Genomic DNA, 19136 nt, shown 5'->3' with positions numbered 1-19136 from the left:
ACAACATAGCTTAGTCTCATCTACACAGTGAATTGTGCCTACCCTGTAAAATCCAAGGCTCTAGCATGATTCATAAGGACTTGAAACATAGTTCAGACCCATCTATGACAAGAGTCCCTCAAACTGCAATTTGATAGTGTAGATGAAACCTAAAAGTAGAATCTATACTGACCTATGTCAGGCAGGACACACAAATGTTTAGAGATGCCACTGGACTAGCAGTGGTGCTGAACTATCTTTAAAGAGGGACTTTTTTCCTGACTGAGGTTAACACTACAGCAAGAAGAAACCTCACTGTTCAGACTGGTGGATCCAAGGTCATAGAATATTATCAACCTTTAAAACTAAAGTACATTTTTAGACTAAAAATTCTAAACCCATACATACCCAAAGCTATATTTTACAACGAACCTTGTAAACAAGTGATAAAACATTGATGTTTTCGCTAGCAACACAAAACCACCAGTGTATTGTGTAGTCCACATCTGAATGAAAAAATCAATAGGCATTGAAAAGTCAGTTTACATAAAAGAAAAACAGATGACAAAAATAGTGTAGGCAATTAATATATTTCCTATGTATTTACACATAATACGATGATAATGTTCTGTTACAAAAGTACAAAGCTGTTAAAGGTACCAGTACCTTTCATATTGTCACATTTATAGTACTGTTCTCTTATATCTAAAATGCTCCATGACATGATGAGTTTTCAGGATGAGAAGACACTGTACAAAATTTCACCCCAGTAATTCCTCAGATATTTGAGCATTGTAAAGCAGGTACTAATGTGTCAGGACCTAATTCAAACAGATACTTAGGCAGTGCCTAACTTTAAAGCATGCAAACACTAACTTCAGTGGGACTTACTTACTCACATACTTAGGCACATGCTTAAGTATTGTGTTGAATTGGGAGCATATATTTTAAGGGGACCACTGACAATGCAACAAACTGATAACAGTAGTGATAACCATTCAAGAGAAGGTATTGCATACCTTAGTGGATGATAAAACACCACCAGTTACCCACCAATCAGAACACAGAATGCAGCCTTCTAGATTATGTATAAAATGTAAGATTTTTATTACATGATGAACTGAGCTTTACATGGCAATATTTCAGATAAACAAAAGAACTGTGTAATAATTTGCATATCTGATAAAACTTTTCAGCCAGATGAGTTGTAATGGTAGCAGGTTACTATTGCCAGGACCAAGATTCCCTCCCTTCTGTCCCAAATTCTCTAGTAATATATCCTAAGAATTGTAAATTGCTTATAATTACTCTATTTGCTTTAATCATTTAAGGACTGAAATATATTGTATAACAAAATGTGGTAATTATCTTAAATTGGCAGGATAAGTCTATGCATCTGAAATACTAGCAAAACTAGACAAATAAAAATCAGTCTAAACAAGCATGAAAAACTTCAAAATTAATCAACAAGCCAAGATAAAATTCTGACCTGCTCTCCAAAAATAAAATCTACAGTATGGAAATGATTTGACTGAATTTTTTAATCCAGTTAATAAAGCAGTTCAAGTATTTAAATTGAGACAATACTAATGAAGAGAAAGAAAGCATTTTAGCCTCCTGCAGTTCTACATCACTGGAATTTAACATACTGCTCCAAGAGAGAAGCCTTATGTTTCACAAGTGAATGCCATTGTACTTTACATTATTCTGGGAGCAGTAAGGACAAAGGCAGATGAAAGTGGAAAATTAGAATGAGGAGAAAATTATTCAGGACTAAACCATTAAGTTACATGAAAGTCTGTAGAGTGCTACAAACTACATTGACCAATCAAAAGTTATTTGAACTTTCAGAAACCAGTATTTGTAGGTTGCATTTTAAACTATCCAATTTTGCCCTTCTGCCCCATATATGAAGCAAAACAAAAAAAGTTAACTAATCTTCTGTGTTTTGAGTTCCCTCCTCTCGCCTTCAGAGAATAAAACACTGATGGTTCGGGCTATAAAACTATACGCAGAGTATTTCTGAACACAGTTCCTTGAATTTCAGACAGTAAAATAAGCTCCTTTAGAGAAATAAGGAAGTTCTTATCCATAACAAGTCTCCCCTTTTTCACACTGCTAAGGATCTGATAAAAAAACAAACATACGAATATCAGAAATGCTGATCCTGAGATGAATTATGGGAAATTTAGATCCAATGTGATCTTTATTCAAACTTTTGTTTAAGCTTCTTCTGGAAGACAGCTGGCAGAATAGATAGAAGAGCTAGAATCATGAGAACAAACACAGAGTTCCAGGAAACTGCTTCCCCTGCTGTTGTAAGCTGGTACAGTGTTGTTCCTGCCTTAATTGCTACAAAAGATGGTGGTGCAACACCTATGTGCAGAGAGATAAAACAAAGAATCAGTTAAAGAGAACTAAAACAATAAAAGCACAAGTTACTTTTCAATTTTTTTAGGCAAGAAAATGCTCTCTATTTTAGAACTTTGTTGGAAACAGTTTAAAAAAACAAAGTCCAGAACTTAATAAAAAATACAGTTCATAACAAGTATAGTATCATACAGAAAAACATACATACACCATTTTTCTATAGCACCTAGACCTTATATTATAATCTAAAGAGATGTACATTCTTTTTCCACTATGTATGTTGTACTAACTTTTTAGTTTGCATATACACATAGCACATGGGGATTAGACCAAAAACAACAGTTTACCATGTCTAATTTTGTTTCTAATGATACATTTCTGCATGATTTTTGTTAGAAAACCATTATGAAATCAAATACTACAGACTATTTCCAAACAAAAACACAACTACCCACCCATAATAAAAAAAAGATAAGAATGTATGCTGTTACACAGCAAGTCAGAGCAACTTGTGAAGGGTCACCATTTATAAAGAGGGAAATATAAACTGTAGTTCCATTGAAGCACAGGGAGAAAACTGAGCAAGTTTACACAAACTGACATTTCAGTTTGGATAGCTAATAATTTATGCACATGGTTAACTTTATTACCACGAGTAGTCCTTTTCTTTACAAGAATGGGGCCTTCCTAAATTACCGCAGCAGACTATATCCTAAAAGCCCAAACTAAAGACACCTTACAGTTCCCATTCATACTATTGCTATTCATACTAAATTTTAAAAGACAATGCCCTTCAAAAAAGCATACTACTTGTAAGCTTTATTACAACCAGATTGTTATATGTAAGTCTCAACACCATAGTACAATCTTGTTAAATTACTGTTTTTCCTACATAGTTAGTGGTTAATAATAAAATAAGTGCTAAGTAGATAATCTTTCTTTGTATTTTTGTTTAGCTATGCAGCTCAATAAAACTAGAAGATTGGAAAAATATAATTTTCTTGTGACAAGGAAAAAAAGGAGTTTCCGAAACATCTAGAAGCACCTAATCTAGCAGACACACCAATTAATAGATGTATTTTGACATCATAGGATTGTTATTTGGTTGTTTTTTTTTTTAAAAGGGAAAATAATTCACTTGTTCACCAAGATAGAGACAATTCCCATCCTGTAAGATTAATTTAGTTACCACTTTCTTTTAGGTTCAGTTGAGACATAATAATAATAGTAATACCTAGCTCTTATATAGCTCTCAAAGCACTTTACAAAGGATGTCACTATTATCATCTGCATTTTACAGATGGGGAAATCGGTGCACTCATTTGCCCAAGGTCACCCAGCACTCCAATGGTAGGAACTGAACCAAGGTCTCCTGAGTGCTAATCCAATGTCACATCCACTAGACTATACTGCTTCCTATACTGTTAATAGTACATGAATAGCTCATAGCCCAGGTGAAAAATATTTGTAACAAAATGCAAACTGAAGACTACACAACATTTTTTGAATTTCATTAGGAAGTTTATCCATTCAAGAAAAAATGACAATGTGAACAAACTGGAGAAAAACAAGCCCTTCAAGTGAAAACATGAGAGAGAGGCAAAACAATTTTGCAAAAAGAACATAAAATAAATCTGAGTTTCTCATTTTCAATACAAAACAGTCATTATACTTCAAAAACAAAATCACAAAATGGAACAAAGGACACCACTGACGCATATAGATTTGGCATGTAACCTTGGACAAGTAACTGAACTTCTGTCTCATTTTCCCCAACTGTAAAATGGGAACAACACTGGAGTAAGATGTGATACCCTCACATATGATGATCAGCTCCACAGAAAAACATAAAAGAAATAGTTTAGTCATGTAATCATTCAATTGACCAGTAGATGGTGATATACACTATATAATTATCTGAACGGGGGTGGGGGGGACGACAACGGGGTCCTTAAAAAGCTTTAATTTATTAACCAAAATTCTTACCTAGAAAAGTACCAATGAAAAATACTTTCAGTGGTACATTTATTACAGGAGATGTTATATTGATAAACCAATTAGGAAGAAAAGGCGTTATTCTCAAAAATATTATGTAGTTAATGAGGTGTTCTCTGTGTCGTTCAACCTGCCACAAAATTAAAAAAAATTCAGTAAAATCCCTGTCTTGGAAATACAATGATCTTAATTTAAAACACATGTACCATTAAATAAGGCTGTTCTTATTCAGATATAGTGCATCTGCAGTCTGGTTATTAGCTAAGAAGTTTATATACCTTTCTTTAGCAGAAATTAACAAAGGCAAAAAAAAAATAGACAAAATATTTAAACAAGTTCCAACTGGAGCTTGTGAGGAGGGTCAGGAAAACATTTGTTAAATGTAGTGCTGAAGTTAGCTTAGAAATTCTGACTTTTGGGATGGGAGTTAGACATCATATTATATCTACTCAGTGAACTAAATCAACTCACTCTAACCAAAAAAAAAAAAAAAAAAGTAGCTCATCAAAGAGCAACTATTGGTCTGTTTGTGCAGATATATCAGATAGAAAAGCAGAATGTATAAACTTAGATCCAGATGCCCTTTTACACCAGATATTTGAAAACCTTATTCAGACTTGAGGTTTTACTATGTTTATACACCAGGGCTAGATACAGTATGTGTCTAAAGAAAGAAGGAGGTGCATTTGAACATGCATTAGCGAGGGGAGCCTAAAGTTTACTCTGACCAGCTAACACACTAAAACTAATAACTACAAATTGCCTTGTCAACGCCATGTTAAAAATACACTTTTTATCCTGGTGAAAAACAAGAGGATTAATGCCTTAAACTATAACACTGTTTGATCTTACCTGTGGGCCTTGAACCAAGATGTGTTATCTGATTTAGAAACAGATTCTCAACATGCTTATAACATGGTTTTGGGCTGTTCACGTGTGTAGCTTTACTAGTGGAGATAGGTCCCAGATAGCAAGTGCTTAACGTTTTCACTTAATTGGAAGATATCCCAGGCCTTAGCACAATTCTTAAAATGATCTTAGTTTCACCTGCACTGCAGAACCACCATCTTTAGTTGTGTTGAAAGAGTAATGGGACAACTACATTGTAATCAAATCCCATCCCCAAACCCAAAGTTGAATAATCATGTAACTAGGACTAGAGACCCTATACACACAAATAGTGATAACAGCTTAATGGGATTCCTTCCAGAACAGATCAGGTACAGTTTGCCTGGCTATGGAGAAACAGGTTTAAAAGATTTTTATTTTTTTTTTAACGGAACTATACATCCAAAACAAAGGTTTGTAAAACTGGTTTTCCTGATCCACAATGGCCAGAGGAGTTGGCTTTAAAGTTTAAGAACAGAACATTGGGCACAGAAAGTAAAGAGCATGGTTTTGTTCATCAAGAAAATCTCTTCCAGTGAAATTCATCTAAGAGGGTGTGTACTGTTGTAACATTAAAAAATCATGTTTTTAAAAATCTGAAATAAGAGTATTACTTCAGTTAGATTAACTGTGAACTCAAATTTAAGAGGACAGTTTAATTTTTTAAAAATTAAGCTGATTCCTTATATGAAAGAGTAAATATCACATTAGAAAGACTATATATTTAATTGTATTTGCTGAACATAATTAATGCTAAATTTGCTTTCCACCTCATTCCATAAATATGCTTTGGGCCAGATTCTGCCATGCTTATTGATACCAAGTAGTACTGTACTCTCGATGAGTTGCACCATTTGCTTTAAGGAGAATACACTTAGAGTGAGGTGCTAGTTGTAATGATGGCAGAATCAGACATTTCTTATTAGATTTACTGTGAACACCAAACCCTTATGTTTCCATCTTCTTCAATTCGAATTTTATATAATCGGCATGAATGTTTACCAAAAGCAACTTTACCTGCTCTGACCATTTCACTGCTTTCTCTGTTAAATATTTGTACACAACTGGCCGTCCAACTAAATATGAAAGCATATAACAGAAAGAGGCTCCAAGTCCAGAACACTGCAAAAGAAAAAGAAAGTGAGAAGAAATTCTTTACAATTTGTACAACAGTCTCTATTCCCTGCTGATTTCATTATCAGTAAAGGGCCTGGCTCCATACAGCTGTCCATTTAGGCTGCTTTACAGGGTTCTCCTTTTAATTGTGTTAGCCACTCCTACAGATACACATACAACACCAATCATTCAAATCTTTTCTATAAAGCTTTGCTTAGGCCAGAGGTTCTCAAGCTGTGGTCCACAGACCACCTGTGGTCCATGAGTTCCATTCAGGTGGTCCACAGATAGTTCCCTCTAAGGTGTGCATCTGGGCAGCCGCACACGAGAAAATGAAGGGCTGCCCACCTAATTAGTGGAGTGGTGCAGGCACGTGCAGCTCTACTAATTAGGCGCCTGGACCCTGGAGAAGACACGCATGTAAGGTGATGTGGTGGCCTTAGGAGGAATATGGGGTAGGTTGAAGGGGGTGAGAAGAGAGGGTGGCGGGAATTTGGGACACGCAGGGCTGTGGCGGCCAGAGAAAGAGGGGACTTTCACCAGCTCCAGGGCTACAGCTGCCATGGAGAGACAGCCCTCCTTCCCAGCCTCAGCTCCATGGTGGGGGAGAGACCCCCCACCTCCTTCCCAGCCCAGCTTGAGGGCTGCCACATTAGGGGAGAGAGAGCTCTCCTCAAACTACTGCTAAAAATATTAATGGAAATCACATTTGGGAAGAGGTGTGGAAACCATTAAGCCCAGATCTTTGTCATGTGATATAGTTCTGACACTTCAGAATACTCCTATTGAATCTTTAGTAGCAAGCAGCACTAGGTTTGATGGGGGAGCTGTTAGGTGTTTTGTAGGATAAAGACCTTATTTGCAAGCTCTTGGAAGCAGGGATCTGTCTGCAAGCTCCACACCATGTGTTAATGTGCTCCAGGGCTTGTAAGAACTCCATGAGTCGACTAGGAGTTTTGAGTTGGTGACACACACACAATGTGAAACCAGGAGAACTTTGCCTGTTTCTACAAAGCTCTGTTGCATTTGCACAGAGTGGGTCCTAAACACTCATTTAAAATACCCATCACCAACCACTTGATCAGCAAAAACAATGAAAAATCCTTGTGGCACCTTAGAGACTAACAAATTTATTTGGGCATAAGCTTTCGTGGGCTAGAACTCACCTCATTGGATGCATGAAGTGAAAAATACAGGTATAAATACATGAAAGGATAGGGGTTGCTTTACCAAGTTTTAGATCAGTCTAATAAGATAAAAATCAATTAACAGCAGGATACCAAGGGAGGAAAAATAACTTTTGAAGTTGCTCCTAAACCCTGCTTGACCACAACAGCAGTCATCCCAAATGCCAATTTATTGGGGGAGGGGAAGGAGAAATACATACTTACCAGACAGACAAGAAATAAGGCTAATGGGAACGGATAAAGAAACCCGGAGAGGATACTGAGAAATATAGAGCCAGGTATAGCAAATGTTTGCAAGCTGAGTGCTTCTCAGTTAAGGATAGAACATCATGTTACTTAAATCTTTTACATTCTTCATTTTAAAAGTGATCATGGCATTTACCAACTTGCAAGCTGAACACTGGAAATATGTATATCCTCAAAATACTACTGTTGGCATAAGCAGTTTACAAGAGATATTTGGGAACACTGCATTAATATATTAGTTTTTAAGGCCTTGCCCACATAAACTTGCACCAATTTAACAAAATCTTTTTTGCAAAGACACTTTTAGTTAAGTCAGTGCAAACTGTTTTCTTCTTTCAGATTTTAGGTTCAATGTTCATTCGAGTGACAGGACAACTGAAACAGCTTTGATAAGGTACTATATGACCAGTAACAAAATCTCATTCTTCACCTGCAGCATACACATACCATTCCAGTCTTACACCACTTTTCTTATATTTTCAAGCCAGAAAGGACCACTAGAATAATCTAGTCTCACCTTCCATGTAACACTGGCGATCGACTTTTCATCTTGTCATTCCTGCCCAAACCTCTAACTTTTGTTTCAGCTGCAGATTTTTTTTTTCAGAAGTTGCCAAAAACATTCAAAATATAGTGGAGGTTTTATGAATGTTGGTACTAGGATAAGACCAAACCCATATTTGCTTGTGACGTACGCTAGAATTTGAAACCAAGTCTTCAAAAGTTCAAGTCTAATACAATAATCCATTGCATAGGACACCCCCTTAAAGGTGTTTAATTTTAAAAAGTGACACGTTTGCACACAAACCAATAGTAATATGAGACAAACATGATATCACTTTCCTACCCTAAATTTCTTCCCTTTTAAAACCTTCTTCATTCTAGAGGTCCATGTTCAAGACTGCATACTTCTCACTACATAAACTAGGTAAGGAATGTCAAACATATAGTCCAAATTAAGTGAAAGTATTTATGTGGTCAGCAAGACATGTTCAACTTGTACAGAAGCCCACTCAGGTTTGGTTTGGTTTTTTGTATAAAGATGTATTTTTAGTCCTCACAGTTGTGAAGGAAGCCATCCAAATGCAAACCTAGAGTAACTGATGCCATGTAGGCATGAATCTGAAAGCAACGGTGACTCAGAGTGGTGGACTCCCTTGTCCAGTATTAATCTGCTTGAAGTGTCAATTCAAATTCAAGTATAATACATCATTGTTGACCACTTTAGCAAATGAAATTGAGAAAGTGGTAGCAATAAAGTCTATGGGAACTGGGAGTTGCTGCCTGGAAGTAGAGTAAAAAGGTTCTTGGGGTCTTGCCATCAATGTAGCTATGCTGATATGAAGTGGCACTACAACCTTGTTCATCTGATGTCTTATTGAGTAGTAGGCTAACTGGAGCCAAAGTTGAAGGGGCCACAAGTGGAAGTCTGGAAAGCACTGTCACAAGCACTCACTAATGTGATGTACGAGTCCAAGGCAAGTCTGTACCATCATAGTCAGGTTTGATTTTATTCTGTTTAGAAATGACTACAATGATAAGACTCTCTCCTCTGGCAGAAAAGCCCTCATTGACCAGAGCTGATCATGGCTCCTATGAACACTAACAACAGTGATGGGGGAAGGACAATTCTTCTTAGTTCACACAGAAGTGCATTGAGGCAAACGGGCTGAACACACATTTCAGACTTGTTGCCATCTGTTGTTGGGATCAGGTAGACATTGATACTTCTTTGGTTTGCAGCCACCACTATTAAGCATTTTGGGAAGACTCACTGCTTTGTACTGGTAATGGCTGGGCCCTACTATGAATTTCAGGTACTTCCTGTGGGACGGGTGGATAACTATGCGGAGTACTGTAAATCGACAGTTACAAGTCTCTATTGAGTCTGAAGTGATGGAATGATGGAGGCAAGTGTTACCATCCTGAATCTGTGTCATTTTCATTCAATCTCCTCAGCTCTAGGATAGGACAAAAGCCCCCTTTCTTCTTCAGAATAAGGAATTAGCACAATCTTTCCCTGTACTCCTGCAGTACCTCTTCTATGACTTCTAGACAAAGCAACGAGGCCACTCCTGTTTGGAGCAGGTTTTCATGAGAAGGATGTCTAAAGAGACAGAGAAGGAGGAGTACGTAGGGGGAAAGGCACGGAAATGGTTAGAGTTGCCAGGGCTGATGATGCCTAGCACTCACTGGTCAACTGTTACCACAACCCACACCTGGTGAAAACAACAAGATGGCTTCTGAAGGTGAAGGTAGGCTCTAACTTGGCTCCAGTGTCTCTCCTCGGGCCTCTCGCATTTGGGGACAATATATGCACGACTGCGATAGGGAACTGGGGTGCATTCCCCTAGGGATCACAATCTAAAATCTTTAAGAGAGTAGAACATTTCAGTTGTTTGGCTTCTGAACAGCTCCATCCCTTCAAAGGGCAGGTCCTCTATGGTGTATTGCACTTCTTGGAAATGCTGAACGCTTGAAACCAAAGCCCATCTCATGGTGATGGCAGAGTCCCATACAACCGTGGCTACTTGTAAGGATATCTTTGAGACCATTTGACCCACCTTCATAAGCTCTCAGAGTTCTCTCTTGTTATCCTTTGGAAGCATTGTCAGGAAAGTGGACTTCCTCTTATCACCCAAAATTACATTTTGAACAAAGCCTGATATTTTACTTTGGAACACAAGAGCTTAGTAGTGATGCTAAGGAATCAGTCTTACACCAAACAAAGGTCCCTTTTTTATGGTCTCTTTTCTGTGGTGCCCATTGCAAACCTAGATTTTTCCTGTACTGCTGATATCACAAGTCACCCTAGGTTACAGTAGACATATAAAGTTTCAAAGCTCTTTTGTGGCTCCTCTTTTTTGCTCCTTTTAGATGAGGGAGGAAGAGTGGTTGGGGTCTGCCAAAGGTGAAGATTATGCCCCTCTCGAGTTCAAGTGTGCCCTCACTGATAGGGCAATCCTGGCTGAGGCTGAGGAGTTCAGGATGTCAAAGAACTTAATGACCTTTTCCTGGGTCACTGAGATTTCAATGCTCAGAGCCTCAGAGAACCAGGTCAGCGGGTACTAGAATGCCTTGAAGGTGTCAGGTGCAAGTGCTAGTGCCCCATCTGGTGACAAGGGAGGTTGCTGGGACTCTTTTGGTGCTGCCTTTTCACAGAGGCCCATGTCTGGCTCAAGCAAGGGAGGTCTGGCTAATGACGCCACTAGAGAGCAAGATCTTCTCTTCCATAAGACATGGGAGGGAGATCTGCTCCAGCACACACATGATGTTGTTCCCTAGTATGATCAATGGGGGCAAAGTGCTTAATTCATTGGTAAGAGAACTTGTAAAAAAATTAGCATTAATCATATTTTAAAGTGCCATCCTGATATTAACTGTATCAAACTTACAGAAAATGAACAAAGTGTAAACTTGATTTGTAAGCATATTTCAAGGGTTTGAGATAAACACATCACAGCATGCACATTAGTTGACCAAAGTCTGTCACTAATCTAAGAAGAGCAACATTTAACTATTAAAGCAGCAGATGTCATGGTATTTAATTACACAGCTGATTGTTGTTGTTTTTTTAAAAACATTTGTTACCTTACATCCATCTTTGTCATTTCAACTCATTTCCCTTTTTGTATAGGATCCATTTAAAATGTTATTTGTGAACAACTGCTTTTTGGAATAGAAGCAGCTTTAAGATAATTCAGTAATGATTTAATGACATTTAATAACCCTGTTTTGAGTTACTAAAACCTCTCATATTGAGTTATAGAGAAGACCTTCTCCACCATCCTTTTTTAAAAATTGTAAGTGGAACAACCATTGAAGGTTCATTAGTAACTAAAAATGCTTAGATAAAAAATAATATATTCTGAACCTTGCATCACTACCAACAAAAAGAGAACTGCTGCTTGGAGTAACAATCAGACTGTATTTTAACTCCAAATATCTAGTTCTTGTTAACTTCACATAAAGAGATCCAGCAATTCTCAGTGTAAAATAGGCATGAGAGGAATTAAGGCGTGCCTTGAAATACTTCTGAGAAATGCCCCAGATACAAATTCAAATGCTCTCATTCTTTTTATAGGAGCTGTAATAGATGCAATGTTTGAGTATCTTAGGAATGTGGGGCTGTACTTAACTTTGATTTTCTTTTAAGATCTCCACGAGATCCATATAAATGGTCTGAAACAACTGAACCAATATGTTCTATAAAGCCAGATAGATTATATGTTAAGTTACATATTAAGAACCATTTCTTAATGCCGCACTTTCATTCTGCCAGTCTGGTCCATTCTTACAGGCAGGCAGGCAGGCAGGCAGTGAAATACACAAGAAAATGACTAAGTACTTTAGAGTTCAATATTCTTGTGCACTTCAATACCTGGCCTAAAGACAACTCAATAGTTACATTTTTAATCGTCATCCTCTTTGACATCCCTCCTTCAAATTTTTCAGAGAAAAACACCATTAACTGCAACTAAACAACTTTCATATCACCAGGAAAAGGATACAAAATGTATGTGGCAAAATAAGCCACTAATACTTGGACGTAGAAGGTGTCTTTGTATTTGGAAAGGACTTTTCCTAAGGCCTTAGCATCATCCATGTCTCTGGGAATCTTTATACATTCTCTCTCTTCGCTGAAGAAAAAAAAAAAAAAAGAATTCCAGGCTAAGTAATCAGTAAATAAAATTTTAAAACTCATTTGCCCCAATATAAGATAATAAATCAAAGAGCTATAAGGCGAGCAAAACAATTAGTCTAACTGTTGGTGTGATAACTTTCCTAGGCAGAGAATACAAATCTATAGGATTCTGCAGCTCAAACCCTCAGATAATTTTAGGTGTTTTCAACATTATTTCTCCTTGTTCAGATTATACAGATGAAGAAAAAATAACATTGACTGAGATTTTTTGGGAGGGGTGGAGTGTTACATCCTTCTTCACAAGAGGAAACATTTTCCTGGTATTTTGCCTTATGAGTGCGTACTTTCTTTTTTGCCTTTTTTAAGTTGAAGTGTGCAGTTCAGTTTTTGTACTGTTATGCCTTATTTCAGTTAGGCATGAGATAAAAAAATTTTTTTGCCACTATAGTTAAAAGCAATACAACCTCCTCGCTGTGGACACAATATCAGTATATACGTGCCTTATACAGGTATAGCTTATTTCCCTCACCTATATGAGAACACACAACACCAGTATAAATCACATTTATACCAGTATAACCAAAGAGGGGAAAGTTGTACTGATTTAATTATAGCAGTATAGTTAAAGTGATACAACTTTTGCTTTTAGACTAGCACTGACTGGCAGGCTCTAGCACTTGCTTCTGGATATTTCCAACTTTGAGGTTTTATATTTTGACTTCTGGGTTGTCTAATGAATTTCCTTCCACCCCTCCCCACCCCCTTTTTCAGATTTCTATCAGGTTATGAAAATGTTGAGGTATGTCAGTTTGGGGACCTCCTAAAACAGGGGTGGTCAACCTGCAGCTCCGGAGCCACATGCAGCTCTTCAGAAGTTAATATGTGGCTCCTTGTATGGGCACCGATTCCAGGGTTGGAACTTTCCAGTGTGCCGGCGGGTGCTCACTGCTCAACCTCCGGCTCTGCCACAGGCCCTGCGCCCCACTCCAGTCCTTCCTGCCCCCTTCCCTGAGCCTGCCATGCCCTCGCTCCTCTCACACACTCCCAGAGCCTCCTGCATGCCACGAAACAGCAGATCAGGAGGTGCTGATTGGCGGGGCTGCCGGTGGGTGGGAGACGCTGGGAACAGGGTGGGGGAGCTAATGGGGAACTGCTGATGTATTACTGTAGCTCTTTGGCAATGTACATTGGCAAATTCTGGCTCCTTCTCAGGCTCAGGTTCGTCACCCCGTCCTAAAACCTTTAGTTGTAGAGGATACTACAAAGAAAAGCCAGCAAATTAATCCTTCTTAATATACTTACTCACTAAGCTGTGGAAAATATTTATATACTAGAAACATAATTGAAGCAGCAGATAGAAAGATGGACACTAATATGAGGAGTGACATTCGTGCTGATCCACCTTCTGTATGGGCCTTTCCTAAAATTAAACAAAATTATAGTTAACAAAAATAAATATGACAGAGTTTAAAGTTATGCTTCCAAAAGTTTTTAAGGTAAGTATTTTGTGGATAAAATCTTCCCACCAAGAGCCATCTCTCTTATATTCCCTAGAAGCTGCAGGCAAAATCTTGCATTCCTTATTTGAGCAAAGCTCCTATTGACATAAACCCAAATAAGGACTACTTACTGGAGCTGGCCCTCAATTAATACATTAAGGGAGAAAACCTGCTTTACACTTTTATTAACCACAGCAAAGTAACATGAGTACATGCATGTAAAGTACACTAAATTTTTTGCCAAAAATTCCCCACCACTGGTTTAGCTACAGTAAACAAAATGCTGATGGCCATGCTGTCTAAACTCTGCTCAGGGAAGCTCTAGCGCTGCACTAACTCGGGCCAGCCATGTCAACACTACAAGAAAAGGTATTTTTAAACACATTAACTAATTAAGGTTAATCCTAGGCGATACATTTACAAAAACATCTTCCCTTTCCTAGGCTAGGATTTTAACACATACTTAGCTACAATATGTTAATAATATGTTTAAAAAAAACACACCTTTTCCTAATGAAGACAAGGCCTAAGTAAAAGGTACTTTTAAAAATAGCTTTCACTTAGTCTTAGTATACACAGGAAAGTTTTTTTCAGTATAACCTAAGGTGTGACATTAAACTGATATAATAATACAAATAACCCCCTCCCCCACCCAATGGAGATACTCCTTACTCCTGGGGGAGTTCTGTGCTACTGCATGCACGCATATTTAATAAGTCCTGCAGATTTCTAAGTTTTCACACAGAAAAAAGTTTCAGAGTAGCAGCAATCTTAGTCTGTATTTGCAAAAACAACAGGAGTACTTGTGACACCTTAGAAATTAACAAATTTATTTCAGCATAAGCTTTCGTGGGCTACAGCTCACTTATTCGGATGCATAGAATGGAACACACAGAAGAAAGTGTCTGCCAAAATCTTGCTGCAGTTCCACCTTTTGCCCACCAGAAGGAGCTGTGGCAATAGAACAAAGTTGCAGCTCCCGACAGGGAGGGCGAGAGCACTGCCTTCGCAACGCTGCTTGTCAGGCCAGGTCAGTAGACGGGACTGCTGGGGGGCTCTGCCAGGTGCTCATAAGGGCTAGTGGGGGAAGACAAACTGGGGCAGCGGCTGAATGCAAGTGAAGGCACAGGGCCACAGGGGGGGAGGGAGGTGCAGAGCTACATAGGGACAGGGAAGTGGCTGGGTGAGAGCACAGGAACACATGGGGACAGGGGCAGATGTGCCTGACTGAATGGGAGAAGCTAGGGGTCAGCCAGGGTCTGAATGGGGGAAGCTCCCTAACAATCTTTCCCCCCACCCCAGCAAAAAAAAATAAAAATTAAACCACCAACCACCTGTTCCATACTTTTCCCACCCATACCCAACAGCCTTCCAAGTTCACACCCCAGCTCCTTCCCAGCAATTACTTCCTTCTCCCTCAGCTCCTCTGTTACCCCTGACTCCCCCAAGCCTGTGCTTTGAGTCTGAGGGAAATACGGTTTTGTATTGTAGTTTAAATGAATTATTACTCAGAGCTCTGTATTAATATGCCTAGTAAGGAATCTATTTGTAAAAAAAAAAAAAATTTCCTGAATCTTTTTTGTTGTCTGTATTGTTACATACATATTTGCTGACAGGTATTTTGAAATAAATGACCAAAAATAATTGAAACTAATATAATTATATTGTGTTATTTTGACATAAAATATTCAGAATTTTGCAGAATTTTAAAATATTGTGCACAGAATATATTTGGGGGGGGGCGAATGCAGAATTTTTTAATTTTTGGCGCAGAATTCCACTGGGAGTAACTCTTATTCCAGTATGAGGGTTTGCCTACATAAAGACATTCAGGAAAGTTAAGTGCGAAGATAATGCACATTAACCCCCCCCCCATGGATGCTCTTTTTTACAAATAATGTTGGTTTAGTTTGCTGTAGCCCAGCCCTTGAGTGTAACACAGCTATACCAGCAAAACCCTCCAACCGCATATGCAGTTATACCAACAAGAAATGCTTTGGATGGTATAGCTGATACTGGTTTAGCAAGCAAAATGAGCTATACCAGCAAAGGCACATTTTTAGCAGTATAACTGCATCTACACTAAGGCTTTTGCCAGCATAGCTATTTTGTTAAAAATAAAAAAGCAAAATGTTTAAGAGTATACTAGGTCTTAGTTTCTCTGCTGGGGTTCCACAACACAAAAATCCCAAGGTGCTGGTTTCATTTGCAGCTCCTGGTGGCATGATTATGATGCCATTATGTGACATGCACAGCAATCTATTGCATTACCATTTCAATGTTGTAAACCAGAAAAAGGATGATGAAACATATATAATGAAACTAGTCCTAGCACTTGTTTTTAAGTTTACTTACTCTGCTAATTTTGCCTTGAAGTCAGTGCAAATGTTTACCATAGTCCCTTAATTCTACTGCCTCTGTTTTGTCTGAAGTGCTAGAGCCATGCAGCTACAAACTTAATCGCGTATTTTGGGGTTTGTTTGTTTTTTTACTACCACCTTCTCCAAGATGATAATCCAATATGAGGAAGGGAAATCTACTGGATGGAACTAATTGTAGTAAAGTTAATTATGTGTATGGGGCATTAGTATGTTCTCCATTTCTCATCCATCCCACCCAAATTTGTTCTAACCGTTGGCAAGATATACAGTAGAGAATTTATTACACGTGGATAAAGATTTTAAACTGCACTGTAAAACCATGCCAATTTCCAACCAATGCTAATATAGTTAAATGTTTTTTACAACCCAGAGTAGATAATCACAACACTTGCCATACCTAGTCAGACCAAATACATTTGGTTGCCTTACCCAAATGCACCTGACTGATAGGGCAATAATGTACTTAGAAAACCCCTTTCCAACTCTATCAATTTACAACCAGATATTAAATTATTCTACTATTTTGCATACCTAGTAAGTACACACAAATTAAAGCCCCAGTCTTACAAGCTGCTCCATGCAAGGCTACATGTGAGCACAGGGTTGCTCATGACAGACTGCAGAACTGAAAACTAAGGATACTCTTTCATTTTGAATGCCCTATCACTAGGTTAGGTCACCAAATGCCAACAACAGCCTTATATACAACTGTGTGTAGTTTAGTCCTTTATTAACATTGTTTCCCTGAAAATGCCCAGCCCTGACAAACTAACAAGTGACAACTCAAAATTCATAGGTGTTGCAGACCCTTCTGTATGAGCCATTCACCCAAAAATGGTTCAGTACAGTGCCCCTCACTAGCACATAACAGGGGGGGCTCAGCTGACCAAAGTGAGATGTCTGCTTTAAGACACTCAGGGCTTGGCTACACTCGAAACTTCAAAGCACTGCCACGGCAGCGCTTTGAAGTGTGAGTGTGGTTGCAGCGCCAGCGCTGGGAGAGAGCTCTCCCAGCACTGCACGTACCCCACCTCCTCATGAGGATTGGCTTGCAGCGCTAGGAGCCGTGCTCCCAGCGCTGGGGCACTGTTTACACGGGCGCTTTACAGCGCTGTATCTTGCAGCGCTCAGGGGGGTGTTTTTTTCACACCCCTGAGTGAGAAAGTTGCAGCGCTGTAAAGCCCCAGTGTAGCCAAGGCCTCAGATCCTGACCAATGGGGAAGTGACAACTGCAAAGGAAACAATGGGGGGCAAAGAGGGAGCCACCAGGGGGTAACTGGCAGAGAGAGGCTTGCTCCCTTGCTTACCCTTCTGGAAGAAGGGCACAAATGCCCCTCAGCACAGAATAAGCCACAACATCTTAGCGTATTTTTGGAGCCGTTTGCTTAACTGCAACACCTGCCTGGCTGCCAACACTGCCCACCGCCTCCCCAAATTAATGCCACCTCACTGCCTGCATGCCCCTGAACGGTGACCCTACACAATGCCCCTCTCTCTATCTCCCCATACTGCCCCAGCCTCACCAAATCAACCCCACTTCAGTGCCCCTTTCCCTGACAGACCCCAGAGTCCATTCCCCTACCCCAAAGTGATTAACCCTACAGTGTCCCCTACCCCCATTACTCAATACCCTGTCCCTGAACACTGACCCCACAGACCCCCCACTACTCCCAAACCTACCTACCCTCAGTGTCCTTCCACAAATAGCAACCTTGCAGAGCCCCTCCCTTTGCCCCAAACCTACCCCATCTCAGTGCCCTTACCCCACACATTGACCAGACAGAGCCCCTCCCTTGATACCCTCCACACTGCCCCCTCCCCAGACATTGACCCCACAGAGCCCTTCTTCCTGCCCCCCACTGCCCCTAAAGAGACCCCCTCCGTGTCCTCCCCCGAGATACTGACCCCACAGAGCCCTTCTCCATGCCTACATTGCCCCCCAACCGCCCCGCTCCGTGTGCTCTCCCCAGACACTGACCCCAGAGCCCTTCTCCCTGCCCCCCACCCGACCCCGCTCCGTCTCTTCTCCCCAGATACTGACCCCACAGAGCCCTTCTCCCTGCCTGTATTACCACCAAACCGACCCCCTCCCAGACACTAACCCCACAGAGCCCTTCTCCCTGCCCCCTCCCCGGACACTGACCCTATCCTGCCCCCAGCAGCGGCCCCGCTGCTCACACCGCCCTCCGGCCCCAGGCAGGCGGCAGGGCGGCACCTTCAATGCGCTGCTGCTGGGGCCGGGCGCTCGCCAGCTCGCCGGGGCCCCGCTCCGCCGCTCTCCGCTGCGCCATGGCCCCGCGCTGCCAGGAGCCGGACGCCCGGCAACGAGACACAGGCCCAGGCAGGCGAGCCCAGGCCTCCCCGGCACCAAGAGCCGCGAGAGGAGGCGAGACCCGTCGCTTCAGTCACCCCACCAAGGCCCCACACGGCGCATGCTCGCCCTCCCGAATCGCCGCGCTCGCTTGGGCCTGCAGGGAGGTAACTGGTAAATACGGTAACGCCAAGCAGAGTTTGCGTTTTTAACCTGTTACTTACGACGAACACTTAACTGTGGTAACGCTAAATCAAGACTGTGTTCAACCATGTAAATACGGTAATCCGCAGGGGGTCTAGGTGCCCACTCAATATATGCTGTAAAACAGGGTGAGTTGCATGTTTCGGCTTATGCTAACGCCCAATTATGGGTGAGTTTAGTCCATTAAATACGGCAGGCACATCCAGATTTCAGTTTTCCGCTTCCCAACATGAAAACAGTAAAGCTGAGATCAGTGCGCGTGTAATGTTTAACCCAATAAATAATCTAAAACTGAGGGTAAACTGAGCCCGGTCT

The 19136-nt window shown here is 40.4% G+C and overlaps 1 protein-coding gene across 2 annotated transcripts; it reads right to left on the bottom strand.

Moving 5' to 3' along the window:
• Positions 1 to 1058: 1058 nt before the first annotated feature.
• Positions 1059 to 18697, bottom strand: TMEM41B (transmembrane protein 41B). 2 transcript variants are annotated; one of them, XM_030560401.1, is made up of 7 exons: positions 18522 to 18697; positions 13729 to 13846; positions 12293 to 12421; positions 7740 to 7833; positions 6250 to 6354; positions 4336 to 4474; positions 1059 to 2355 (listed from the first exon to the last, which is right to left on the bottom strand). In XM_030560401.1, exons 1-7 carry the CDS (start codon positions 18595 to 18597, stop codon positions 2186 to 2188), a joined length of 831 nt encoding a protein of 276 aa, XP_030416261.1. In that variant the 5' UTR covers positions 18598 to 18697; the 3' UTR covers positions 1059 to 2185. The 2 variants fall into 2 exon arrangements, with proteins under 2 accessions (XP_030416261.1, XP_030416262.1); XM_030560402.1 differs by having other exon boundaries at positions 18450 to 18540.
• Positions 18698 to 19136: the final 439 nt, after the last annotated feature.

The sequence above is a fragment of the Gopherus evgoodei genome, chromosome 4, assembly GCF_007399415.2.
Source record: "Gopherus evgoodei ecotype Sinaloan lineage chromosome 4, rGopEvg1_v1.p, whole genome shotgun sequence".
Lineage (NCBI taxonomy): Eukaryota > Metazoa > Chordata > Testudines > Testudinidae > Gopherus > Gopherus evgoodei.
Note: the sequence above shows the minus strand (reverse complement) of the source record. Positions and strands in the feature narration are given on the sequence as shown.

What these genes read in the sequence shown, in the direction of transcription:
- TMEM41B (XM_030560401.1), bottom strand. Translation starts at nt 18,597, where the DNA reads ATGGCGCAGCGGAGAGCGGCGGAGCGGGGCCCCGGCGAGCTGGCGAGC. An exon ending in CCTTATTTCTTGTCTGTCTG is followed by an intron (nt 6,355 to 7,739) that starts GTAAGTATGTAT and finishes TTTCTTTTGCAG; the next exon opens with TGTTCTGGACTTGGAGCCTC. An exon ending in CAGTGAAATGGTCAGAGCAG is followed by an intron (nt 4,475 to 6,249) that starts GTAAAGTTGCTT and finishes ATTTTGTGGCAG; the next exon opens with GTTGAACGACACAGAGAACA.